Here is a 27,902-nt window from a genome sequence, read left to right on the forward strand (position 1 = left end):
GCAGTGACCAAGCCTGTGCCCCGGTGCTGCTAAAGAAAGGGAATAATCCTTGGAGAAAGAAGACAGTAAAAACGAGTTAATGCTTTATTCACCTGTTCTGTCAGGACTGTACACATTGTTTGGAAGCCACACAGTACAGAACCAGTCCTTGGCCTGCACAAGGGAAACTGAAGGAGCCCACAGAGCCCTTTCACAAAAGCCACACTGATCTTGTCAGTCAGTAACAAAAAGACCACAGCTGGAGCAGATATAGTGAAATAAACTATTTTATTGTTGCACACATGCTTACAGGTTTCTTCTTAAATATAATGTCGCTCTAGTAAATTTTACAATCTTCTTGATTCGGCAAATGGCTAGTAGTAAATAAAAAGGACAGAGGCAACAAAACACAAAAAGGACACCGGCAACAGAAGAAAAATCAGAAGGTTTTTATTTTGTGATAAAATTATTTGCAGCAAGAATAAAGTGAATTCAAATCTAAGTTTTGTCCTGGCTTATCTTAATTAGAGACCTTGCCCGCATGCTGACCATCTGCTTATGCATGCTTTTGGATAGCCCTATTTTGCCAAAAGGGATAGTGGGGGGAGTTAAAGGATCCCCAGTAATTGGACAATCTGACAGGCCTCACAGATGTGACCACTAAGTGCACACAGACAGATGAGGCATTTGCTTGGAAGCCCACGTGGACTTGCACTGCTGGGGAGGCAGATCAAAAGGCCACGCTGACCTTTTCTCCCACATGTACAACTGCAGCCTCACTTGCTCCACGCTTAAGGATGTAGGAATGGAATTATTCAAGAGCAGCCATATGGAAAATGTTTCCCAGCACTGCTGCTCCTCCTCTGCCTTCCTCCTGCTTTGCCCACTGCCAGTGTCCATTTGCTTTAGCAGCTGAGGCATCTGCAGAGAAAAGCATTAGCACATTCCTTGAGAATCCTGCTTCTGTATCTCACTCAGTACAAGCAGAAGGCAAAGGCCACACATTCTGTTCTCTGGTGGCTCTGTGCAAGCCTTGTGAGCTGTCACAACCACTGTTGTGGAAAGCCAAGATGTCAGAAGTGGAATTTCTGCTGGAGGAGGAGAAGAGATGTGATAAACGAAACATCCTGCTTATGTTCAGTGCTATCTTCAGCCATATACTGAGGAGAAGCATAGGGGAACTGAACTAGCTGAGTTAAGCTGCCGGTTTCTGTAGCAGATTTTCATGAGCCTGACACTCCACTCAGCAAGAAAAACAAGCAGTTCTCCTTTCACTCTTCTTTCTCCAAAACATATGTGACTTCATATTAAAGCTGCTTCGATTGCCCTTCACCCTCCCCTAGTACATGGAGATAGCTTCATCAGTAGTGCTGGGCTCTTTGGTGGTCCTATCAAAGACACGCTGAGCTTAGAGGTGGACATGGGGGTACATTGCACAAATCACACAAGAAATGCACAGCTCCTCTCCATGTCACTGTCCCAGACAGAAGTCCTGCTGCTTCCTGCTTCCATGCACAACTCCCGTGCACATGGTGGGACACCCTCCACCCTTACCCTGACTGCAGAAAACAAACCACAAGTCCTTGCACTTCTTCATAAGGGTTTTCAAACAGAATTGAAACACACACTGCTTGAATAGCCCTGCCACCACCATCCCCTGCCCCAGAGACACCACTTAAACACAGATGACAAAGTGCACAAGCATCTGGGGTTTAATTATATCAATGAACCTCACCCCTGCTCCCCCCACCCCAGCTCTATCCCCAGCTTCTGTTAAGTGCAACTCAATCCTGACACATGATTTTGCCAGAAGTCTGGCTTTCCCCAAGCACAGTGGCCAAAGCCCAGAGTCCCCTCTGGCACTGCTGAGTGCAGCCTGCTTAGTGCAGGCGGTGCCCAGAGCCTGCCCACGTACCTGCCGACAGCTTCAGTGCACGAGAGGTACAGGCAGTGAGGCTGCAGCTCTCACTTGCTGTGGGGTATCAGTCTCACCTGGTGAGATCAGCAAAGAAGAAAAACCCATCCTCCCAATACATTCACACCTGAAGGAAGTCCCTGCCAAACCCCAAAAAGCCAAACCTTTTAGCTATGCGAGGTACCACCACCACTGCAGAAAACAACACCCTGAAGCTGCAGGGGATCCTTGCTCAGTTCCCACATCACCTAATAAAAGCACACCTGGCACAGTATACTTCAAGCTCTTGCCTCAGGAAGTGACCAAAATGATTGTGTGAGGTGGTCATGGCAGCCCAGTGCCTGTGCAGGATCACCATGTGCTTCACTCAATGCCTCTTCTCCCTCCCAAAGCACAGCTTGGGAAAGCACACCCTGGAGACCCGAGACTCTTCCCAACACACCATTCCAGAGACAGACAGTTCCAAGGGCACCCCATTTGGCAAGGCCAGCTTTATGCAGGGTTATCACCTGCTAATTAGTGCCAAGGAGAAGGAACACCATGACCCTCATTAAGAATCCAGACAGACAACACAAGATAACATGATCTACTGCAGAATACGGATTCAAAAACATTCATTAGTACAAACAGTGAATTTCCTGGAGAACAATGAAGCTACAACACTCAAGGCTGAGCAAAGCCAAAAGGTCATAGAGTGGGACAGCAGCCCTGTGAGAGACCCAAAAGGCGCCTTTCCTTTTAAAAAAGATTTCCAGTGATCCCTCTTCCCAGACCCACCAGCAAGTCAGCCTTGCCTGACCACAATGGACAAAAATAAAGGGAAAAGTGCTGTTTCCAAGAAGAAGGTATTTACTTCCCCTCTTAAAGAGGGCTGCTCTCCCTTCTTTTGTGCATTGAAAGCTACTGCTTTCTAAGAATGCAAGGATTCTGGTCTCTGCTGTATTCCCAAAGATGCTTGTTCAGAAAGTGAAGCTTTTAAATTCTGAGTACTTCAAAGCAATGAAAATCTAGGGAAGACCTGGAAACCACTTTTTTTGTTTTCTTCCATCTAAGTACTAAAATAGCAGGTGAAGACAGTGCCTTCCACATAGCCAAATACCTCTGTGCCCCTGTTAGGAAAGCACTGCCTAGTTCTGCCAGTGACAGTGCTGACCTCCTTTCCCATATATACTTATTAAGATTTTAATCCAGTTTTCTTCCCCTGCTGCTGGTAATTCAACAAATATTCTGGCATAAGCCAGTTTTGGAAGTGTGTTACTGAACCACAGACCGGGATGGGTTCTAACCCCAGGCAGCAGGAAGTCCCCAGAACAGCTCCCTCACCATTCCCAACAGTCTCCTCCTCACAGTGTATTGAACAAAGGAGTAGCTACTGACTGAGGCTGAGCTTTGGGAGCTACTTCTGAAAGGAGAAACAAAGTAAAACCAAACACAAACCAGAAATGCAAATGTCCAGACACAAATAAATTAAAAGGAAACCATGCCTGAAGGTGGATGGGAAGGAAGACAAAGAATGGGAAGCAGGACATTCAGACTCAGATGTTCTTGCACTCTGAGCCAACACAGTGAGGGCTGTGCAGGCTGCATATGACAGGCAGGGGTTGCACACATCAGCACTCAAGCCCTATACTGGCCAGAAGGTTTTCTAGAGCTTCAAGTTTCTGGTTGGCTTCCTCAATGGCACTGTAAGTCTGCACATTGCTGGTGATGTGGAAGCGGATGTCATCAACCAGAGGGATGGAGTCAGTCTCCTGCCGCTCCTCCACGGCCTCTGCGTTCTCCTTCACAGCAGCTGCAAACTCCTCCAACTCCACCAGCTGGACCAGAAGGACAAGAGAACCATTAGGAAGACAAGAAGACAGGTAAAGAGATGCAAAGGGTTGGGATAATGGTCTCAGACACTGTTAAAGGATCCCACAGGAAAGCAAGGAAAGCTAGAGTATGCAGAGGCCCAAATCCTCCTACAGACACCACTTGGAGATGCATCCTGCCATCCATCCAAAGGAAACAGTAATACTCCAACAATAAACAGTCTCAACTGAAGACAATCTGCACCTCCAACACTGACCTGTAACACCCTCTAACTAAGCATCCCTGGTTCTGGTACTGGGGCACATGCACATACACCATATTCCCCCCAAAAAGGCTCCCCAGCAGGAACCAGGAGTTGTTGCCAGACACTTTTGGGCAATGTCTTCTAGCAAAGAAGCCAGTGGGTGCTTGTGCCCATTTCAGAACTGGGAGCCACAAATGACTATCCTCCTTTGATTCAGCCCCACCACCACCAGCAGAGCTCTGCTCTGTACTCAACCTGACAGAATTGGGTCACCCATGAATGATTCTGCATCCGGTTCCCCAGGAACTTGTGGTGTGATGATGGGTGAGAGGCAGGTTCCATCTGTCTACACTATTGAACTGTGCCCAGACACAGCAGGTTCCCGAGCTCTGCTCTGCTACCACATTGCCAAAATCTCTCCCTGCTGCCATCAGTGCATCTCCACAGGATGCTGGCAACCACTGATGTCTGAACATCAGCTGGGGTGGCTCTGTCTGTGCCAGCACCCTTAAGAAGACACACTGCCAGCGCTGGGTTCAAGGACTCCCACTCAAGCTAGAGAACGCAGAACTCACAAGCAAAGCCCTACTCTGGTCTCTACTTGGGATATTCAGCATCTTTTAAATCCTTTTTCAGAACCCAGAATCTGGATACACACTGATGTGTCCATCATTCCCAAGCTATACACTGAACAAAGTAAAAGCCCCAGAACCATTTCCTTCATTGTTTTCTCATGACAAAAATAATTTCACACCTTTCAAGCTGCAGGTGAAAATGTTACATTCCCATGTGAACTGCACAAGCCATTTATAAAGATCTGTCTCAGCATAAAAACCCCGCATAGGTTCTAGTTTATCTTTCCATATGGCAACTTCTTCCAAGAGTCCTGAGACTAAGCTATAATCACTCAGGTTAACACTTAAATTGAACCCCATAGGGAAAACTTCAGTGTTAAATTCATTCCCTCTTGCTGTTTGACAGCAAATTACCTACTGAGCAAAACTCTACTATTTGATTTGTCATCCTGGAGAAGATCAGAGGTCACAGTGATTTCTCCTATCTAGAGCATTATGCCAGAAAGAATTTCCCCCAGGAGACACCAAAAAACATTTCCTGCACAGATCTCCCCTACACACCCCTTTGGCTTCTCCAGGCTGCAGCTAGTGTATTCAGGCAACACCATGGCTACTTGGGCACAGTCACTGAAAGTTCAGTGGAAATCACCTGCCCCTGGTACTTGCAAAGCTTTTTGGGCAACTTTTTCACCCCCACATTCCACAGGGATGTGCTAGCCAGGGACCAAAATCTGGCTTATTTTGGTGACATCAGGTACCGCCACACTCCTCCTCCTCTGTCCTAACTCACCGTGTGCTTTGCTACTTAAATACTGCTCATTTTCCAGAAGCACATTCATCCAGAGAGCACAACCATTAACTACAGACCAAAGTACAACCATTCAATCTGTTGTCTCTGTAGCTCAGATACTTGGGCATACGTGGTCACTGCCATGGGGAGTGTTTCAGTACCTTCTCGATGATCTTGGCCATGTACTCTGTGCACTGGTCCTCCAGTCGGGTCAGCTGGAACAGCTTTGCAATTCTCCAGATGCTGATGATGTTGTCCTCATCGAGGATTTGTGCCAAGGTCCTGCCACAGAGGCGCTTGAGCCCGGGCAGCAGGTACATGTCTGCCACACACAGCACGTCATAGGCGTTCTCTGGAGACAGCTGGCAGTGCAGAGGGGAGTTACTGCCCAGTCCTAAGCACACTGCTTGTCACTGGCAAGCTAATGTGCTGTTTGGCCCATTACTGGACAAGTGTTGGCTATGGACAGACAGGAGCTCTGTCCTTCAGGCTGCATCTCCTCCTCAGTTACCACAGAGGAATTTGAAGTGCAGCAGGGAGATTCTCATGCTGCAGGTAACCCCTCTAGCTAATCACAGGGCAGTGCTAAAACACCCAAGTGCACCTGGCTGCTAAAAAAAGTTCAGTGTGACAGTGGCAGGTCGCTTTTACCAGATATACTTCCAAGAGACAAACAGAAGAGGCTGGCAGGACAGAGAACCTTGTCCCCACATTTTGCCTTCCATTTTATACCGCTGGACTCGCATTTTGTGAAAAATATGGAAAAATCTCTTAAGAGCAAGCACAACCTCCCTGGCACAGGGGGTACACTCAAGGACAGAAAATTGAAAACAAAATAAACTGTAAGCAAGGCCCAACTGGATAAGAACATACTTTGCACATCAAATACTAGTGGAGCTCTAACATGCTTTCAGAATGGACTAAATTAATGGACCAGATGCCCAAACTTAAACTGTTGTGAATGGCCTTCAACATTTAAAGGCTCTTAAGCAAGAGAACCACCTTCTCATTTCCCTCTTGGCTACTTGCAAGTAATCTGATAAAAAAAACCTGTAGATAAAGTTGGAGACACCACCTCCAGCTTCATTCAGCCTCTTCCCCCTGGCCGGGCAAATCCTATTTTTGTCAGCCATCTGCATCTAACCTAGAGCTAGAGTCTCTTTCTGTTCCTGCTAATGTGAATTGCAGTTACCCACATCCATTGTTACAGTGGATCTGCAGGACACTGCATGCCCTGGCTGTGGAGGAGGCAAGGGCCTTTGCATTTAGAGACAAAGCAGCTGATCTGGATGGAGAAATGGTAACTGGTGCAGCCTGGTCCACTCTCCTGATAACTACTGAGCAGCAAACACACTGCTGTGCACATCTATACGTGTGGCTGTTCACTTTGACAACTGCAAACAGCTGAATTTTTTCTTCCCCAACAGCTGTCTGCACCTGTGTTTGGAGAGACAGCTCCCAGCAAGTGACCCAGCTGTGTAACACCCTGCAGCAGCTGGGCAGGAGAATACAAGATGTAGGAGAGCCATGCCACAAGGGCTATGTATGCACATGGGGTAAAAAAAGCTCTTGGGGTTATTAATCAAGTGCTGCTTTGTCCCTTCATATGCTGTGGCAACCTCAGGAGCTGGAGGTGTTTGAGCCAGTAGTACCGATCCCAACTGCTTCATTAAGGACAAACCTGGCAAACGCTCCTCCAAGAACTGCCCTCAAGCCTACACAAGTATTCTGATCAGCAACTTCTCTTTGTGTCTGGAACCCTTCATGTCCTCTGCACACACTCTTCTCCCTAACTGCAAACGCAGCCACTACTGCATGGCAGAGAGACACCATAAACCCTTTGCAAAGAAAAACACAGAATTGAGAATGCTGATACTTGGCTGGAGAAACACAGGACAGGGAGAACACTCCACATGTACATGTGGATCTTGAGCTATATTCCTGTCTTCCTGACCATTTTTTCTGCTAGTTTCTCATGACAGGTGAACTCTCTGCAGAAGCTCACATCTTGGCTGCTCGGTTTGAAACCCAAGCTATGCACCATTCTGCACAGGAAACATATGAGTAAGATCCTTTTAACTCCTACACACTGTTGTTGGTCTGTCCTCCTGACCCAAGCCCAGACAGAGCAGCTGAGGTACCCCTTGGAAAGGAATAGCTGCTTGGGAAACATCCTTCCTGTGAGTCATCATGACGAGAGCAGGCAGACTGGAGAAGTGCAAGGGAACACGGTCAGGAAGATCTTCAAACAGCTTCTTTCCCCCTCTGCCTGCCCTGTCAGCAAGTGGCTGAGGGAAGAGTGCAGGCAAGTGAAGGATCAGCTCTCTGGCATACCAGTAGCAATCCTGCCCTTGCTGCCTACCAAACACATCTCTCCTCACTGCTACCTGGAGGTGAACAGATCAGCAGAAACAAGGTCACAGCTGTGTGCACTCTCTGTATGTGGCACCTAACTCAGAGCACAAACACTGCTTGGGGGAAGTGACACTGGCAGGTGCATCAGCATCTCCAGTCACTGCTCTGATGCCAGAATGTGTTCTGGGATCTTGCAGCGAGACCTGCTGAAAGCATTTGCCACAAAACCAAAGCAGGAAGCTAATTAAACGCTGGGATTTACTGCATTGTCCATTAGGCTGAAAACTGAGTGGGTTAGGGCTATTTTGTTACTGCTTGTGATACTGAGCACAGCAAGGCACTGGTCTCCCAGTGGCATCTTTGCCCACCCCAGTAATAAACAGTGGAAATAATGACTTGCTACAAATGGAAAAGTAGGCTACGATGCCAAGAGTATATAAGCAGAATCTCTCAACCTATCCAGGTCTCCAAATGTGTTCAATCTGCCATCTACTGGTAGATGCTTCCCATACCTTTCCACAGAGCCCAAGAGGGAAAGCTGCAAAGCCATGCATTTATCATGTCAATAAACAGCATACAACCTCACTTCCAGATTTTTAGTGTGGGATAAAAGACTAGGGATTTGCTTCCTGAACATCATGAATATGAACTACAACCCTGCCTGGCTAACAGCACATCCCAGTACGTGGATACCTGAGACAAAAGTGAAGTAGCAGAGCAGGTCAGTAAAATTTAAGAATATACACACACACCCTACTCCAGATTTAGAAAAATACTGCTGAAAACACTTCAGAGCTCAGGTGGCCTCACCTCTGTATCATCACTGTAGATGTAGTAGAGGATGCGAATGAAGATGTCTTCTGAGATGTTATGCAGAGTCACCACAGGAATACTGGGCTGTGTCTGTAGCTCCTCACTCTCACTGAAATGATCTTCAAGGAGAGCTTTGAAATAATCACTGCGACCACAGAAAAATGCCTGAAGAGGAATGAGAAACCAAAACGCTGACATCTTGCTCACTGCACCACACCAATGGGCACTACCAATCAGAGCCAGAGCAGCTCAAAGATATTTCAGAAGTTCAGACTCTGTAACTTTGATTTTCCCTACATTTTGAATCTGTATCTCCAATATTTTTCTAGACTTTATTCTATCCATGCCTACCCTCAGAACCACAAACACATTAAACTCAAGAGATTCAAAATTAGCATGGAACTAGGGCAGGACCTTGAGTTGAGGTTGGAGCTCAAAATTCATTCTTACTGCTGTTCATCTGCAGCTCAAACATTCCTCTCTCCAGACACTGAACTCAGGCCAGCAGCAGCAGATTTTGCAGCTGTGAATGCTGTAGCTGAAATTACAAATTTATCTCCATACCTCTGCAAGAAAGGCAGGCTTTGCTGCCTTGTTAAATGCTTTAAATGCAGTTTTCCAGCTGAATTAATGCTGCTTCTGCAGACTGTATCCAGCATAGGAGAGTGGGACACAAGTAGACTAGATTCATGGCAAAAAGGGAGGAGAAGGAAGTACAGCACAAGCACATACCTTATGGCACAAGAAGTTGTAATCTTCCACCCGGAAACACACATCGGGACAGCTGTTGAAGTTGTCCGTGCTGTCAAACGGCAACTCACCAAAACCAACCTAGGAAGAGAAACCAGAAAACCCTTCCTTTAACATTCCTGCTTTAAACATGCTCAGGGTCCCTAGTTCAGACTCCTATGTTTTCCCAGAAAATACCATCCCTCTATTCTCTCAGCACAGTGCAGAGCACCAGAGATGCTCTGAACACAGATTCCAATGTCAGGAAATTAAGAACTTGCACTTCTGATAAGAAATACTCCTGATACAAGATGCAGCTGCCTCCTTTATCCATGGTAATTTCCTGACTCTCCATACACCTTTGGAAAGTGTTTCTCTGCCATCTAACAAGGCAGATAACTAGGTGGAGGTGAAGTTTCATGCAACAGTAAGCACAATGGAGCTTAGGACCAGTCTTTTACTGAGTACATAATGTATAGATTACATCCATGTATACACCAGTTTGGAACGGTCTGGCTACAATTATTGACTCACTTGAATAATCCAACATTGCTAGAGCACATTTTGGATTTTTTATTTGATTTGCAGCCAAACATAGTGCTGTTGTGGTATTAATACTCAAGTGAATTATTTTAACAACACACCTCCACCCAATCCCACATGCCAACAATGACAGCATACACCAAAAAAAAAAAAACCTGTTTGCCTTATGTTATTTTAACGTGACACTTCCAAATATTTTCCCTTTCACCTTATTCTATATACAGTGTAATTCAATTGCAAGAACAAAAAAATAAAAAAAATTATTTACAATCATATAACCCAGACAATCTCTGGAAACTCAAGTTTCCCCTGGTTCTTGCCTTCCACAAATACGTCCCTGAGGTACCTGGGATAAGCAGTTTATTCCTGCTGTCCTCTATTCAGGAAAATTACATCTCAAATTTGCACCCAAGAAAACCCTGGGCTGATGATAAGGACTGGACTCACAATACCAGACTGTCCATTTCCAACCCACTGGCCTCCAACCTGACTTCCAGCTCTGCTGAGGAGCCAGATGACTCCTCCCTGCTGAGCTAAACAAAGGCACAGACTGGAACACACTGGGTGGGAGCTCTCAGCCAGGCTCAGTGAGGTTTCTCACAAAACATGTTCTCGGATGTGACAAGGCATCGAGCTGGCGAAAGCTCACACCACCACTGACCATGACAATCTAGACCCATCTACCACACTCTTTGTCCACAGCAACACTCAGCAGCCTCTGATTCCTAATCACAGGAGAAGCCCAGTGATGCAAATCATGCACATACAGCTGTTGCAGTAATGCTGGCCCTCTGAAGCACCTCTCTCCTGCAATCCTGCTCCACTGGGCAACTCCTGTTCCAGAAGAGATGCAGCAATTCAAGGAATGCTGCCCAACCTGACCTAACACCTGCTTTTCATATAACTGCAACACAAAGGGCAACAGCCCCAACACAAAGGGCACCACCTCAACAAGATGAGATGAAATTGTCCCATTTGTAGATCCCCAGGCTGCTATTTTACTGTTATCCGTGTCTCTTATTTCAAGGCTCTGGTCCTTGGTCCGTGGTCTGGAGATCCTCATTCTGTGGCAATGTGTTACAAACACCATTATCATGATGCAGCTGTCCACTCTGTTTGCCTTGCTGTTCTCTCCATCCTATGCCCACAGCTTCCATGTCCTTTCCTACAAATTCTGACACAAATCTGAAGGCTAAAGATTTACAGGCACATCACAGGTAAAACAAACCTAGAAACAAACCTGGACAAGATGCCACTCTGTGCCACAGGAATTTTAATTGAGATAAATGCCACATCTCCTATGGCACCCCTTCTTTGCTCTCCTTTCATTGTCCAAACATAAATCTCTAAAATGAGTCCATCCCTCCAGGAATGGATATGGGAATTTTATTTATCTCAGAGTTTGTCCCCTGAATTATAAATTCCTCTGGGCCAAATTTCCTGCTTCTAGCCTTTCCTGGTCCCTACTCTGCTGCTCAGGTTTACAAGGTTATTTTCAATTCCTACTACAGAAGCAGGTTCATGTCTTTGTTTCTCCTATTCAGCATGGAGTGGCTTTGCAAAGTTTTCCATTTTACTGCCTTTCAAGTCTCTACCACTTCTACTCTCTTCCCTTGTCATGCTTGAGGAATCTAATCTTTTCCAGTTCTTCCTGCAGAATATTGGCTTATTCCTCCCACCACCCCTATTCACACAACCTCCTTCATGGGCCTCTGTCCAAGCAAAGAGCTGCCAAAGTCAACCAGGGAGCACAGCACAGTCCAGCCTACAAGGTGCAAACACATTCACAATAACTTAATCACCATATAGAAATAGTCTGAATCCTCTCACTCTCCATCATCATATGTGGAAGACCAACTGCTACAAATTTCCTATTAGAGCTTACATAGAAATGTTGCTGGAGGCAAAAACATACAAAACAAATCAGTGGCAGCAATTTGTACCTTGGCCAGATTATCTCTGCAAGAAAATTGTAAATAAATTACAACACAAAATACAGGGGTTGGTGATCCAAGAGAAGATTAGCAGCGCACAACCAGATGCAAGTGGATTGGATACAGAAAAACCCCTAAATTAAAAACATGTTGTAAATATTTCAGTTAATCTGCCTCTGCCAAATGGGCAAAGCAAAGCACAGGAGTCACTGCCATGGACAAGCAAGCACAGTACACAGGTACAGACAGACATGATGGAACCCATCTACTTGTTTCAAACTGTTCTTCCTGTGCATTACAAGATCTAGTTTTATCCCCAAAGTGGCAAGTGGTCTCTTTTTTTGCAGCCACACCACAAGTCAATATGGATGGTAAGAACAGTATTTATTTCATGGCAAACTCTGATCCTTTTAAGTGTCACTTCTTCTTGGTTTGGAATATAAGATCTCAATTGATAACTGAAAAACAGACACGAGGAAACCATGTGTCTACAGTGGAATATACTGGAAGCCCTGGAGTCTAACTCAGAGGTCACCTGGCAAACATGAAATGAAGAACCAGGCAGGCAGTGGGAAGCCACATGGTTTTTTACAGTTGCCTGGCTTTTCATGGTATTTTACTTATCTGTCACTACTAAATTTTATTGCAACGAACTGAGGAAGCAGCTGTTGTCAACAGAAAAATCCTGGTCTTTACTACTTTAAAACAAAACAGAGACAACAACCACACTTGTAAAAGGAAACACCAAAGGGAAAAAAAAAAAAAAAGGCTTTCACGCACAAACAGGAAAGAGAAACAAGGTACCAGAATTATAAATGTGTTTGATATTTCAAAGAGTACACAGTTCTCAGTCTAGAAAATAGCAATGAGCTGTAATTAGATATCAAACATTCATCACTGTTTTAGTTGTGTAAGATATCACTAACCATGAAATTAGAATGCACTAAGTTTCAAACATCATCCAATTATCAAAGACACTATATGCAAATTATTTGTTTATACTGAAACAGAATGCTGAATACATCCCCATTTCATATAATATGGCATTACATGACATGCAGTAGCTCAAAATGTTTCTTGCCAAATTCTGGAATTGCTGGCTTTTATCCAGAAGCCAAATACCTACTTTGCTCTGCATAGGCTGGAAAAAAGAAAAAAAGTATGTTTCTCTTCAGAATATGGATGTCTGTGTGTGACTACTCAGTTGCTCCTCATATTTTAGGTTACATAGTTTGTATCCTATTCCTTGTATGGCAGCAAACCCTGCAAGAATGAGGATGTGCAATGCCTCTGTCTCAGAACAAAGACGCACAATTCACAGAACAATTTGAAAACATTAGAATAAGAGATAAATGACAAACAAACAAAAACAAACAAACAAGAAGTACCTAGAGAGAGAAAAATAGGACTCTTTTAGACTCTATCAAGCTTAAACAAACCCACACTTGTGCACAAATTCTCTAGTGAACAGGTGTGTGTTCACTTGTACAGCTGTAATAATTCTAATGCTGCCTTCATTCCAATCTATGAACACAGCAAGAACACCACAACTCACAGCACTGTCAGATGATTACATTGTTCCAAGTTTCCTCCTTTCCTTCCAGATCCTATTCTACATGAAAGAATTAATAAGGAAAGTGTTTCAAACTCTAGAAGAACAACTTAATAGGAGTATGCCATCAAAGTCTGGAAACAAGCAGTCAAAGAGGAAGTATGCTTTTTATTTGTGAAGTGACTTAAAATATATGTAAATCTCACTATTTTGGGGTCCCTGATACTTTTTTTAATTCCTGGAGAGGTAATCTGAAGCTTACTTATACTATCACCTCCCTTTAAAGCCTGCAAACATACAGAAAAGCATATTGAAAGCCACAAAAAAATTGTAGTTATTTCGAGGAGGCAGGTTACACAGGAAATATTTCTGAACTGGTCACTGTAAACTTGATGGAGGAAAAAAAACTCCCTCTATAGTGAAATAGATCTGAAAAAGGCCAGCACAAAACATATTGGCTTATTAAGGTAAGAAATCTTATCCATGAACACACACACACACTCTCTGCACTAGGCGGGTCTATTTGGCAGGGAACAGAAAGAGAAAAGGCAATAAAACTTTGCAGTATCACTCAGTCACACAACCTCTGGGCACAGCAGCCACCTAAAGTGAGTCCACATTATTAAATACAGTTGGTTGGTATAAGACAGTGGGAAAAAAAAGGACATACATAAGACCAAAATGAATCTGCTGATATTACAGAAAACACAAGATGCAGAAAGAATGAACACAACTAATAGTTACCCTGTTCTGCAAATGGGAGAGAAGATCCACATATGTGATCCTAACTAATAATATGATGGTATTTTAACATAGTCATCATCAGCCTGGGGGCTATTTCTGAGGGACAAGAGACAGTTAGGAAAAGTAGATCAATAGCCAGTCAAGTCAAATTCTCTTCAGAGGGACTCATATTTCTGCTGGAAATACTTTCAGGGTTTGGAAGCACCTCTCCATTGCAGTGTGTCAGCACCTAGCCAGCAAGCCCAGCAAGCCATTTTTCAGCTATATTCCTTTGGGTACCAATGCCTGCTGCTACAACATTTTTAATTCTCAAGGATGGCAAAGAGAAGAGGTGGGGGCCTTGTCCCATTGTATTCAATGGGGAAATGCCCACCAACCACATGGAAAGGGTTTTATTTACAAAGATCCCTGCTGGGGGGAGTATCCAAGGGGAAAGACCAGCACTGATGGCCTCATTACACAATTTTACAGCATTTCCAAGCAATAAAAGCCTTTCAGCATTTGGAGCACCAAGAAACAAGCAAGCACTGAAGTGTGTATAGCAATGTGTGACTGGACACAAGTGAGCAGATATCCCAGCCCCAGAGAACCCAGAAGGAGTAGAAGTGCTCCCTACCCGCAGTTCAGCTGGCAGGGCGCAGTCTGCCAGGAGAGCCAGATCTTCCTGCAGCCGGCAGTTACCTGTGGGCTCAATCGTCAGCACTTTCACACAGGTCCCTGGCTTGGAAGAGACTGGAAGAAGCAAAAAAACAAAAGAGCAGAGATGCCTGAATTCCTCTACAAACATTCTCTCCCATTTAGATAAAAGACACGCCAGGATAAAGAGTATTATTGCTGTTCAGCTTTTACTGCAAAACACACACAATTCCTCTATGCACACACACATTCAGCACCCCTCCATGCAGCCAGTGAGCAGAGCTAGAAGGGAATGCATGTATTCTCTCTCCTCGAACCTCCACTTAATTCCTTATGCTGGAGTATCAACTGTGGGAAACAAAGTTGTCACAAGCATATTTCAAGCCCAATTTGCTGTTTGGAATCCACGTCATCAATTACAATTAAGGACCATGGATAAGGCTGCCCTGATCCCTGTAGCAGCAACTCGCACACTGCCTTCCCCAACCACCCCTACAGCTGACAGTGTCACCTAAGGTAAAGCCCATGCTGGGGAGTTTTTAAAATTAATCTGCTTCCATGCCTCTCTGCTCTGCCATGTGCTTTCACTGGCTCCCGTTTCAGCTGTGCCATCCTGATTTCACTGCAGGGAACAAAGGGATTTATTCTTGTTTAGCCAGGAAGTTCATCGGGTACGAGTCTGTCCTCTACTCTCCATCTATAGATCCCTAAAGCACAAAGACCCCAAAGTACCCAGACTCCTGCATGTGCTTGAGCTAAGCATCACTACCATCAAAGAGCTCAAACAGACCATTCAGAGCTGTTTCATTTGCCATTTTCAGACCTAGTGTGTCTTCCTGTCTTATCAGCCTACACAATAAAACAGCCCATTAAAGGGAAAGCAAAACACATGATCATACTTTAGTGATCTTGCTATGACCAAAGTTGTTGTGGAGCCCACGGAAGCCAACCCTAACTTCAAATGAGTGGCAGCCCAAAGCAGACCCACTATGATACGATGGGCACAGCCTTTCTTGTTGCTGGTTACCTTGCTCCACCACCTCAGCTCACCACCTGAGCTTTGCTCCCAGGTCAGCATGGCTTGAGGGAAGAACTGGAGCACGTAAGACATTCAAGAGTCCCTGGCATACAAGGAAGCATGTGAAAAAAGATAGAGCACCACAGGAAAATGCAAAGTTGTGGTGAGGAAGCCTTATGGTACTGTTGGGAGCCAGAGAGACAGAGTTAACTCCAAAGCATTCAGAAGAATTTCTGACAGGTATGATTCACCACATTAAAACCCCTCACAGGTGAATCACGCCACCTTGAGACCTCATTTCTCCTGACATTTTGCACAGCATTACATGAGCTCCATCAGATGACTCTATTGGGTCGTGGGCGAAACAAGACCACGATGTACCACAAAACAAGATCTCCACCCCCTCCTCCACATCACTGCTGTACCCTTCAAATATGTCACCACTGTACCTCTCCATAGGCCACATATCCCAGAAAGATTTCTGGAAAGGGAAGGATAATCTACCAGTACAAAATAGTCAGATACCATGATTGCTACACACAAAGCTCACCAGCCAGGAGACAGGCTGCCCTTTTAGCACAAAATGCTACCCTCAGAAGGATGACTTCCAGGGTAAATAAGCTAAGAGGAGGCCTGGCACCAACACAAACCAGAGTGAGTGCACTTTCACAAAAAGTCCTGATCACTTACAACATCAGCATGAGAGAAGAAAATTTCTTACTTTGCAATTAGAAATGGCAGAGAGGAACACTTGTATTTCTGTAGTACTTATTGTAACAGTCACCAGGTCAGGCTCAGTAATTGCTAATGGACTCAGCAAGTTTTAAGTAGTAGTCAAGGCAAAGAGTTCTTGGGATCCACAGAGCATCTGTGCATTTTCCCAGTGACACAAAAGAACAGTGATTTTTCTGGGAAGCAAATCTATTCAGACACTGCATGTCTCAAATCTAAGGGCACAGCATTTGGTATCACAGGAAAATCCTTCCTAACAGAGACAACAAAAATCAAAGTTGTGAAATAGGAATAAGCTGCTGGCTGCCAGCTAGCAGCAGGGACCATGGAAGAGAAACACAAAAAAGATGAATGGAGTGGTCTCTGAAAGAAGCAACATAAATAATGCAAGGAGCTGAAGGGAGTAACCAAACTGCAGGTGAGATTGAGACTGGGTTTCTTCCCAGTCTAGCACATCTGTATAGCACTGAACATCACCTACCAATGTATCACCTGCCTTGGTTTTCCTGCTCAATACTTCTTTGTAGTCTTCTGATTAAACTGAGCCAGTGTACCACAGAACATTAGAGCAAATAAACCACACTAAACTCCAAAACCTTCAAAATTATGCCGCACTCAAATGCACCTTCTTCCCAATGGTATAACTAGCTACAACCACAGATTCTGCACATCCAGTGTCTTTACTACAAAGATAAGCATCTCAAACCTTGCTCTCACCCTTTTTGCCCTAAAACTTGCTGAAGTAACTGCAGAATATTTGTTTTCTAATACAGGACCTCTAAAGGAAGGATTATGTCTTAATCTGGACAAATTGTTTGAGCTCTTCCAAACACTGCAATAATTTTTTCTTGTTATAGCCACAATATACACACAGGGGAAAACAGGTAAGCATTCACACCCAAATATATCTCAGGTGCAACAGAAGGCACTGGGTCATCTTCATGTAGTACTGTCTGTGTATGCCAAGATACTAAGTGCTTTTGAAATACTGATTAACTCTAGATAATGAGATCACAGACACTGCAATTATCCAGTGGAGCTGCAGAGGCTTGAGTCCATCTTGTTTTCTTACTTCAACTTCATAATACAGATGCAACGCATGACCCTGCTCTGCAGACCTAAATCAGATGTCTGTTCCACAGCATGTACTCGGAACAGGCAGAGGTTCCTCAAACACTCAAAGAAACAGACATGCTTGGTCAAGTGCCAGACATGATGTGTTCTAAGATCTTTCCAATTTTTTAACTTCTGTAACTCTTATATATACGTCTTTCTGCAGAATCAAATTTTTCTGGCTTCCACGTGAGATTTAAGAAACAAACTTTTAACAGTTTTCTATTTGTTTGAATCCAACCTGTCATAAATAAAAATCAAGACTAGTACTTCTATCAGTGCTTTAAACCACCCACTGATAGTCTTCTGTCAGGCCTCAAAATTAAAGAACTGTTCCCTCCCCAAAGAACACAGAAGTTAAATGATTTGTCCAGTGCCATTATAATTCCAAGTGGTGCTTTCCAACTAACCTGAAACTTTACTTCATTATTTTCCATTTGAAAACCCACCAAGAAGTCAGCTTTTTTGCAGTTCACAGATTTAAGCACTTTCTTTTCCTTCCACAATATAATATGAGATTTCAACTAAATGAATTAAAGTGGACTGTCTCAGCTAGATCCTGGGAGAAAAAGATAAAAAGGGAAAAACAGATCTCTGGCATCTCACTGAATTACTCTGATCTTAAAAGATGACACAAGTTAATTTTGTTACCTGATTTCTGAGTAGCTTTTATTTTATATTCTTTCACCACTCCCTTTCTCAGCCACTTATTTAATACAAACTGATACTTTGCAGTTTTTGTAGATACCAAGAAATGCATTTCTAATCTCCTCAGGTCCATGTTTACATAGCAAAAGTAAGACCTGTGACACAGCTTCCATAAGGACTTTTACCCTGGTCTACATGGGAACAGCTTACCATAATAATCTTGTACCCCACCACCACCAAACAACTGCACATGTGTAAAGGGAGACCTGCACATGGTAATACTTCCCATGTGATTTGCAGATGAGGAATTTCTTGAGCCAGAAGTATTCTATCAGTTACGTCCTGCAGCTTCAGGAGGCTGAATAATCACAACTTGTATTCAAAAGGAAAAGGTGGAACAGCTACACCCCTGCCTTTTAGATCAGGGAAGATGCTATTGACTTTGAACTATAGACTGGAGTCTCAAATGAAAATTAACTTGATTAAAGTAAAGTAGTTAAGTCAGAGCATGGAACGAGAATCAAGAGCTTTCAGCCTGAAGGTTTTGTTATCTGGTAATTTTTTCTGCTTCGTGACTAACACCACTTGTGCTGTTCTGATTGCTCTTCACGTATCCATTAGCTTGAGCTAAGGAGATGAATGATAAACTCCAGCTGCTGGTCTTCATGCAATAAGCTTATGTCATGATTAGATCACAAGTTATTTGGATAACAAAAAGTCCTTAAATAAAGGATGGTTTCATTTAAGGTTTGGCACATTCATGTGTTACTAATATACACATGCTTTCAGAAATACTTCTCTGCTTTTAAAAAAGTGTTATATCTCCCTCTGCATCCATTTTGGGCCAATTATCAAACATTTTGCTTTGGTTAGGGGTCAGATAAATGCAGAAAATTACTTATTTTATATATATAAAATACTTCTATTTTCTTTATAAATTTATAAATATAAGATATATATAAAATACTAACTGTATATTTTTTTATCTTCCTGGGGATTTAAACAAGATCCCTGTTGGAAGGCACTCGCCAGTATATACTCCACCATGCTCAACTGAATGTTTGGCAACCACAGTAAAGTCCTCCTGCCATGGCTGCTATACTACAAATTCAATATAAATTATAAACATGCATGTGTCAGAAACTACTACAGCTGCCCTGCAGAAAGGCCATGACTGAAAACTATCATGCAAACCTGGAAATTCCACAACAGAATAATTTTCTGGAAGCCCCAAGGACACCACGAAACATCCACCATCAAACTTTTCTGTTTCTCCCTGAAAGGGCACACAGGCACAGCAGAGACAACAGCAAGTCAAATGCTTACCAAATTCATAGACTTTTTTACATTTGGTCTCCAAATCATCGATGAGGTCCTGCAGGCGGCACTGCTTGGCCAACCTCTTGCAATCACTGACATATTCTACGTCAATATCCAGACGACCTGTCAAGAAGAAATGCAGTCAGCTCTCTTAATCCACAGGACTTAGGTATAAAAATGGCAAAAATAAGGTCTGAAGGCTTGGTACGAAACTCAGTAATTAGATACACTGCCTCACTTTTCAGCATCCACTTACAACTCAGTCCCAGAAACTAAGACACAGTATTCTACCACCACCCACTACTTAAATAAATAACAGTTTGGCATTTAATTCACATTTCCACTTTCCAGAGTTTACCCTAATAGCTTCATTCAAGAGTCTAAAAGACCAAACAGCCTACACAAAACATGTCTACTTCCCTCAGAAAATCAAAAAACAGCAGCACAGCAGCAGAAGACATGACTGCCACTATTGACTATCTGCCTTTGGGTAAGAATAGACTTTAGGCTCACAAGTTTTCTTCCCAGGATCCTTCACAAGCACTGAAAATGTGGAAAGAGACATTTCTGAACACACTATTGGAAAAGAAGAGCTTTAAAGACAATGTTAATTTCTGGCACCACCTCCTGGCCTGAGATAGCTCAGCATTTAGCATGCCTACAAGTGGGCACTTTCATAGAAGGTTTAGGATCAACTTCTGTTCAGAAAAAATGTTAGAAAGTAGTCAAAGCATTTGGCACACACCGCTCAGGTTTGCCAAACTGAAAATGTCCTACATGGGAAACTGGCTTTTTACCACCTTAGGAAGCTGCTGTACCAGATGATAGATTTTCCTTCCTTAAGTAAAAAATACAGTCTCCAAATCCACCCAGCCAATCAACCTAAGCTGATTTTGGTTTTAATTGACTGTATAATTACTGGCAAGATAACAACTGGCAAAAGGTACAAACATCTTGGAAGAGCCGGTGATTGCTCACATTCTCCCCTTCTGCCAGCAGAAGGGATTTGTTGGCAACTCAAGCACCCAAACACTTCTGAGTGCAAGCCTGTGCAGAGGCACAGACATGTGCCAGCCATGTAAACAAACACCAGAGGGTAAGGTCCTTTACCTGTGTATAGATACTGCAGAAGAGCACCAAAGGCTGCTGGGTTAATCTAAAATAAAACAAGAGAAAGTTACATTTGGAATCACCACGAATTCAACAGTAAGTTTGAAACATGATCCTGAACAAGTGAAAAAAAAACCCTTAAGTAAGAACTCACACACTGCACGTAATTTCCTTGCTCCTCACGTAACTAATGTCAGCCACTCCACCTGGCTTAACAGTTCCTTACTGTTTCAACTAATACTAATCCCTCAGGTACCTCAGGAGACAGGACCTGATTAATGGAGGAACTCGAGAGACATGGTTGTAATACAGGCTCTGCAAAATCCAGGTTTTTGCTGATCATAAACATTTCCACATCTTCCTAATTCCAGAGGAAAGACACTTGTACAAAGAGAGAGGAGAGTAGTGTTCTGAGAAATGGGAATTATGTTTGTCACAAGAGGATCTGCACTGCCAGCGTCAAGTTACAGAAACGTATGCCAGAGTATTGGTGCCTAATGGATGGAATGCACTTATGGCCTATTTACTTCTTGCTGCAAAGGCAACAAAAGGGACTCAATTAGGGCAAATTATGGAGGTGATGTCTTCACCACAGACCACCTGTCCACCAGGAATTAGATAGACTCAACTCATCCCAGAGAGGGGTTGTGACACAGCTGGCAGATGGTAACAGCTACCTGCTACCGCAATTAATTAAGATATGTTTGAGTCCATGACAGAGGGAACAAAGGGAAGGTATGCAATCTGCAGCCTTTTGTTATCTGAAAAAGATGTAATTTTACTGCATAAAGTGCCTCCACAAGCCCTTCTCCTCAACTAGGGTCATTCTGAGCCCCAGGAGCTATTCACTGTGAAAGTTAACCCTCAAACTCACTTTCCCCCACACAGCAGGAAGAGCAAAAGAAAGGAAAGAACTGGAAGCACAGCCTTGCTCACCAGTGGGTGCTTCAACACTATCATGTTTTTCCCCTTCCACTTGGTCTCAAACATCTCCGCAAAGTAGGCGCTGCGAGCGCTGAGGATGCAGCGGTGGGCACAGAAGGATTTGCCATGAACAATGAAAACAATGTCACTCTGGTAACCCTGCTCCAGCAACCTGTGAGGAACAGACAGAAGGGAAACTCACTGTAGGATGAGAAAGGAAAGAATGGACTAATGCTAGTAGGGAACATGGTACAATTAGGTCTAAATGAACAAATACCCCTGAGCATTGCAGTCTCTCCATGCCCAGCAGGAAGGCCTGCATGGGGGCTGGTACTTCACATACTGGACTGGGATGTCTCACTCCCTTCCATAATTCAGAGAAGTTTTGTTAGTGCAACAGGGAGGATGGAGAATCAAATCTTCCTGCCTTAGGTGAACACCTGAACACTGGGAACAGATTTTAAAGTGGAACTAGTTGCCCCCAAACACATCTTCAAAAGTTAATATTGCTTTTAAATTGTCAGATGTCAAAAAAAAAAAAAGCCCTGCAAAATCACACACTTTCAAAAAGAACTACCCTGCTACTAAGATACAACTTTCCTGCTCTCTGGACATTGTCAGTGTGCACATTTTCACCATGTAACAAGTAGAGAGGGCTTGATGTCACCCACTCTCAGAAGAAGGAAGGATGTGACAGGCATGAAATGCAGGCAATTACCACATCAGAGTGGGCCTTGTTTACACCTGCATGCCTATACCCTCATTCTTAAAAAGGAAAAAAGCCAACACTGCTACTTCTAGAGTTTACAGCAACCATCAGCATTGTTTTCTACTGCCCATCACTCCTTGAATATATATCCTCACAAACATCCTTAAGAGGTCAAATCAGGTGGACATCAAGCATCAAGCTCCTTCTAGAGAGCTGGACTGGTGAATAGGAAGGTGTGGAATCACACACGGAGATGTTGTTAAAAGTCTTGAATGTCAATCTCAATCTCCTGCCACTAGCACACCCTTCCTTCTAAGTGTCTTGCCCCAAACCAAACAGAAGCATTAGGTTTTTACTTTTTGCCCCCCAGCTGTTGATCTTTGTTTCAATTTTAACAAAAGGTCTGCTTGAATGAGAAGCAGAAACCAGCACATTTTAGCTTTCATGTATGCTCAACACCGCACCATCTGAGCCACAGTTACCAGGACAGTAATAAACCACCCTGCAAAATTCTACTTCTCTGGAACACAGAATCTGATTTTACTCAGATAAATGAGTTTCCTTCCTCCCCTCTTTTCCTACAGCTTCAGAAATTAGGACACTGTAGTACTGGGAAGACTGTCAGATTTTTTGAGGACTTATTAACACTCCAGTTTCAAAGATTTAAAAAAAACACAACGAGGTTCTAACATCTGTAAGTCAGTCCAATTGGAAATAAAAAGGGGAAAAAACCCAACAACCAGTAAGTCTGTAGTAACATCAGAGTAACCAAGATAGAGAAACAGCAAGAAGAAAAGCTTGAAACTCTTCCTCTACTCCTGAGTAAGTTAGGGTGCCACTCAAGCTCTAGTACAATGTGGGACAGGCAACTTTTAGAAGTATCTTAACGAATTTTAATAACCTAAAAGAAAGAACTGAGGCTTCTTAAAGTACTCTGACAAATGAGAAACATTTTATCAGTGTTGAAAATTTCAGCTTTCAAGCTATAGTACCTTCAGGCCTGAAACTTAAGTTTCAGTTGACATACTATCCTGAATTGTTGATGTGCTTTCAGTGATCTGATTTCGGTCTGACAGTCAAGGATGACAACTTAGTGCTTCTGCATTATACAGACCAGCTTTCTGCTGACTCTGGAGTCTGTACCAAACTCACTGGAGGCTATGCACACACACACCTGGAGATCATCCCTTAGGGCACAGAGGAACATCCCTTAGGAAGCTCTACATGCCCAGGAATGAGAGAGAGTACTGATCAGCTGCCTTTCAAAGCTGCCCTGAACAGAGAGCTCAAATATGCAGAACAGCTCAGGAAGGATGATGGGATGCTGTGCACATGCCTCATGTCCTTACCGCTGCAGGAAGACATCATAGTAGTCTCTCTTCATGCACTTGGCTGTGATTTGTTTGTACTCCTTCAGCAGCCGGCGGATGGCATCACTCAGAGCTCCGTACAAACAACGCTCTCCATCAAAAGTGTTTGCCTCACACTTTGCTCCTGTAAAACAACCACAGGCACATGCCAGCAGGCAGAGTTAGTTCCTTCTCCACTGTCCCCAGATGGTCACTAAATGAGTGTGACTTCTGGCTGCTGACATGCTTCACTGTGTCCCCTCTGCTGCTGAGCATATTAACAAAAACTGAGCTTCCCTCACATGTGTACAATCCAAAGCTGCTCTCCCACAGCCAAATCCCTTTCTGAGGAAGTCATGACTTGTTCAAACTGACACGTGTAAAAAGCCTCCCAGCATGGCTCCAGTAGTGTTCTGGGAAGACAAATCACACAGTACAAAGAGTGCAATTATTTCTTGGACTGTTAACTCCTCCTAAAAAGTATTTCTGCTTTGTATAAGACAGGAAATGCCTCTTTATGTTAGAAATTGCTCGAAATTTGGAGGGCATTTGCATTTTCGTATTTGGAATTACACAAGTGGTTGATTAAGATGCTGGGAATGCAGTAGAAAACCAAACCTTTTGAGATGTGACTCTGCACTCTGGTTCCTCTGGCAAAACACTATCAGTACCTAGGGGGATTTGGGTGATGAGAACCAAATGGGCAAGCACTTGGCCTGAAGAACTGGTCTTGCTTTGCTTGAGACTAACAAAATCCCTTGCATTTCACTTTAAGTCCTGCTTACAAAGCCAGACTACAAGTAGAGTACAAGAAAGTTTTACACAGACAATTCTTCCTATGAAATACAACTTTTAGATCAGCATATTCCCAACACCACTGCATCCTCACAAAACATCAGCTGTGATTTCAGGGAGTCATGCTGCCTTGAGCCATCACAGACAGCTTCCCTTTCTGTGCATTTTCAATATTTCAAGCAAATCAAGAAATTTCAAGCAATTTCAAGAAGGAAATTCAAGCAAATGGCCTGCAAAAGAGCCCATGAAGTTGTGTGCAGGGCTCCCTCTGTAGCCTGAGATCACTGATCAGATGGTTGGTTGTAACAAAAGAAGTTTCCACAAGGGACAGCTAAAAGGACATACAATCCCAATGGACCAGAGAAAGACACTGCACCCATATCAGGGCACTTTTGCTCACCATTGGCTAGAAGATAACGTACAAGCTCCTCATGTCCACACAGACAGGCATAATACCTGACAATAACGAGAGAAAGAAAATTAGAGATGCAGTAGGAAGCAAAATTCAGTGTTTTGGCACATCACCACACATAGATCACAGCACTGAGCATCCCTGAGAAGCTTGGGAGACAGCTCCTCATAGGAGTGAGGAATTGCTACCAAATAGCACAGAAGTCTGATCCCAGGAACAGACTAAGCAAGATCTGTTCCCAGCAATCCTAGGCACTGCAAGGAGATCTCAAGGTCCCAGACTGGGCTCAGCATCTTCTGTTGCACCACCAGCTGCCAAATCCATCCTCATTTTAATGGAGATCATTTCATGGGCACTCAGTAGTCCAATGAATTCTCAAAAACGCTCCTTCTGTTGTCAGTCTGACTGCTGCATGCTATGCCAAGGAGGGAACAGCACCCGCACTGGATGTGCAGCAAATCTACCTCTTGAAGTTCTACTCCAACGAGTTTTGTTTTCTCTTCCACAAGGACCTCAAATTGTCCTACCAACTAGGAGAATTCTGTAAAACACAGTGCAGCAGGCAAATGTTTGTTTGTAACTTTACTTTGTAAAGTTACTCTGTACTCTAAATATATTGCAGATGTCTAAATGTACTTGGGAACTGTGGGGAGGTAACAAGCTCACAGCACATTCCTCAGCCCCTCCAGGGGGTTCCTCATTACCCACTGACAGACAGACTGTGATCCCACAGTCACCTGGCATTTTACTAGGCCAAGCTTTCACCTGAAAAGACATGCTAGAATGCTACAGACTTTGGTGGGGCAAAAGCCTAATTTAGCCAAGAGCAGAGTGCTTAATCCAAGTAATTTGGTCACAAAACCCTGCTTGTGAGCATGACTACAGCAAGCCCCAGTCAAAAGGGGAGACAAAGACACATTTAGCACAGCACCCACCCACAGGGAAGAGAAGTAGCCAAAGCTCCACAAAAGCAGAACCTGAGACATTTTGTAATAGTGCTCATGGCTGCGCATGCAGAGAGAGTAAAGGAGCTCTGAAGGCCCTACCCCCCACCCAGCCAGTGCTCCAGGCTGTAGCACTCACAGGGGTGTACTGTCCCACTTATCACGGACATTAATTTCCACATCTCGCTGTTCAAGAAGGTATCTGGAAGAAAAGGGAGAGAGCAAAGTTATAACTTCATGCAGCTACTCAGTCACATTCTCCTCTTTCAGAAGATGTAACTTCAAGTTCATAGAGTAACTTCCAAGGGTATGACAGGATCTTGCACTGGACTTGAGGAACTGTCAGCTGTGTCTGGTGGGGCATCAGCCAAATCTTCAACCCAAATAATGGTGTTCTACAGCATGGCCTGGCAGCTTCCTTCAATTTTAAGTGGTGCACATGGGGAAAGAAAGAGGGTAATCAAACACATCTCTAACAGGGCAGCAACTTCAAAAGAAGCCTGAGTACTTCTGCAGTACCTTCACATTCCCCAGCAATGCTCCCAGCCTGGATGTTTACAAAGAAGTGGCCAATTTTACAAGGCCAAGTTTGGACTCCCATCCTGCTCAGGGCTTCTCCTGACAAAAGCAACAACATCAGTGTCACTCCAGACTGCTCTTAAATCCTGCCACTTCCTTGTCCTGCACATTTGGGCTAGATCCAATGCTGCCAACACTCCCTCTTTGACATCTCTAGAAGCTGGGCTTTACCTTGCAGACAAATCTCCTGCACAGCCTGGCTCAAGTTTTGTTTTTTTATCACTCACCACATGAGTCCTCTCTTTCACTCCCTTCACCTGTGCTGTCTCAAACTTCAAATGAATGTGGTCAGGTTTCTCTGACCACATTCAACATATCAAGCAACTCAGCTCCTTTCTACTCAGTCCCATGTGGTCAGTTTGTCCCTCCTGCTCTGACAGCACTCTCAGACTCTCATTTCTCCACCATTACTTCTATACAGGTCATCTTAAACCTCTGAAGGCCATCCCTCAGGCCCCTTCTTCTACAGTAAACCTGCAATTTACTGCTTGCAATGATTTAATCTAACACAATCACAAGAGATAACAATGCTCTCCAGACTTTATCCATATACACACTTACCCTTCACTAGCAAGCACCTTGAAAGAGAGGTTGATTTGATTATCTGGCATATCACACATTAAGAGATAGAAGAATCAAGTAGGATAAGAGAGTGAAGAACAGTTTTAGATTCAAACCACGAAAATTAACCAGGAAAAGAGCCTGTTGTAAACCCCAGACCTTGCATTCACCCACCCTGCAGACAAAAAGCCCATCTGCCTCCTGATCCGAAATCACAGCAGTTAAGCTGTGCCGCTTTGAGATGAGCAAGGAAACTTGACCTGAAATTTTAGTACCCCATATTTCTCAGAGATACTCCTACAGTCTACAGCACAAGGCGTCTAAACATTTCCATGACGATCGCGTCCCAGGGACCCAGCTTCCTACCAACGCAAATAGCATTTCCAACGGTAAAGAAGGAGCAGCTGGAGAGGAGCCTTGCGCAAGGACATTTACCACAGGCAGCATCCACACCCACGAGTACGCAGCGACCGTCTGACACTCAGACACCTGCCGGAACCAGGCAGCTCACCCGAACCTAAGCACCCCGGCAAAGACCTGGTGCACATCCAGCTCCTCGGCGTGCGAACAAGCTGCATTTATGTACGAGAAACAAACTGCCCTTTCAGCACCCCGGCACCGCGGCCGCCCTGGGAGGCCGGGACGAGCTTCAGGTGAACACGTCCCGGCGAGGCCAGGCCGCCCCGACAGGCCCGGCCCCGCTCGCCCCGGTGACCAGGGCGGTTAAAGGCGCACGCAGGTGCGAGGGACCCGCTCCCCGGCCCGGCTCACCGCACGCGGCTCACGTCGCCCTTCTTGCAGCTGGTGAATAGGTCGCTGGTGTCCATGGCCGAGCCAGGCCGCGGGGCGGCGGCGCCGCATTGACGCGGAGTGCAGAGGAGCGGCTGCGGGCCGGGTCGGGCCGAGGGGCAGCGGGAGCGGGGCGGGAGCGGCGGGCGCTGTAAACACAGCGGAGGCACCGCCCGCCCGGCCCCGCCCGGCCCCGCGCAGCGCCCCCTGCGGCCCGGAGGAACAACTGCCGGCCGCGCTGCGCGGGGAGCCGCGGGGCTCGGGGGAAGGGGCCTGCT

General features: G+C 44.5%; 1 protein-coding gene across 3 annotated transcripts; it reads right to left on the reverse strand.

Annotated features, from left to right (window-relative positions):
• Positions 1 to 248: 248 nt before the first annotated feature.
• On the reverse strand, positions 249 to 27,790 carry ABTB1 (ankyrin repeat and BTB domain containing 1). 3 transcript variants are annotated; one of them, XM_005522070.3, is made up of 12 exons: positions 27,607 to 27,787; positions 25,835 to 25,897; positions 24,740 to 24,795; positions 23,545 to 23,689; positions 21,499 to 21,658; positions 20,563 to 20,608; positions 19,459 to 19,575; positions 14,602 to 14,717; positions 9,216 to 9,314; positions 8,481 to 8,648; positions 5,477 to 5,677; positions 249 to 3,711 (listed from the first exon to the last, which is right to left on the reverse strand). In XM_005522070.3, the coding sequence occupies exons 1-12, from the start codon at positions 27,660 to 27,662 to the stop codon at positions 3,505 to 3,507; spliced, it is 1,434 nt and encodes a 477-aa protein (XP_005522127.1). In that variant the 5' UTR covers positions 27,663 to 27,787; the 3' UTR covers positions 249 to 3,504. The 3 variants fall into 3 exon arrangements, with proteins under 3 accessions (XP_005522127.1, XP_087917939.1, XP_087917938.1); XM_088061813.1 differs by lacking the exon at positions 27,607 to 27,787 and adding an exon at positions 27,271 to 27,392; XM_088061812.1 differs by lacking the exon at positions 5,477 to 5,677 and having other exon boundaries at positions 27,607 to 27,790.
• Between the last annotated feature and the right edge of the window lie 112 nt (positions 27,791 to 27,902).

Source organism: Pseudopodoces humilis, chromosome 13, assembly GCF_049639895.1.
Source record: "Pseudopodoces humilis isolate 2021_Gansu_Grassland_sample_001 chromosome 13, ASM4963989v1, whole genome shotgun sequence".
In the NCBI taxonomy this organism is placed as follows: domain Eukaryota; kingdom Metazoa; phylum Chordata; class Aves; order Passeriformes; family Paridae; genus Pseudopodoces; species Pseudopodoces humilis.

Bases quoted from the DNA above. Each gene is read 5' to 3' on its own strand.
- ABTB1 (XM_005522070.3), bottom strand. From the start codon at position 27,662: ATGGACACCAGCGACCTATTCACCAGCTGCAAGAAGGGCGACGTGAGC. The intron at 25,898-27,606 runs GTGAGCCGGGCC...CTTTTCTTCCAG, and splicing joins GGCGACGTGAGCCGCGTGCG to ATACCTTCTTGAACAGCGAG. The intron at 9,315-14,601 runs GTAGGGAGCACT...TTCTCTTCCTAG, and splicing joins CCCTGCCAGCTGAACTGCGG to GTTGGTTTTGGTGAGTTGCC.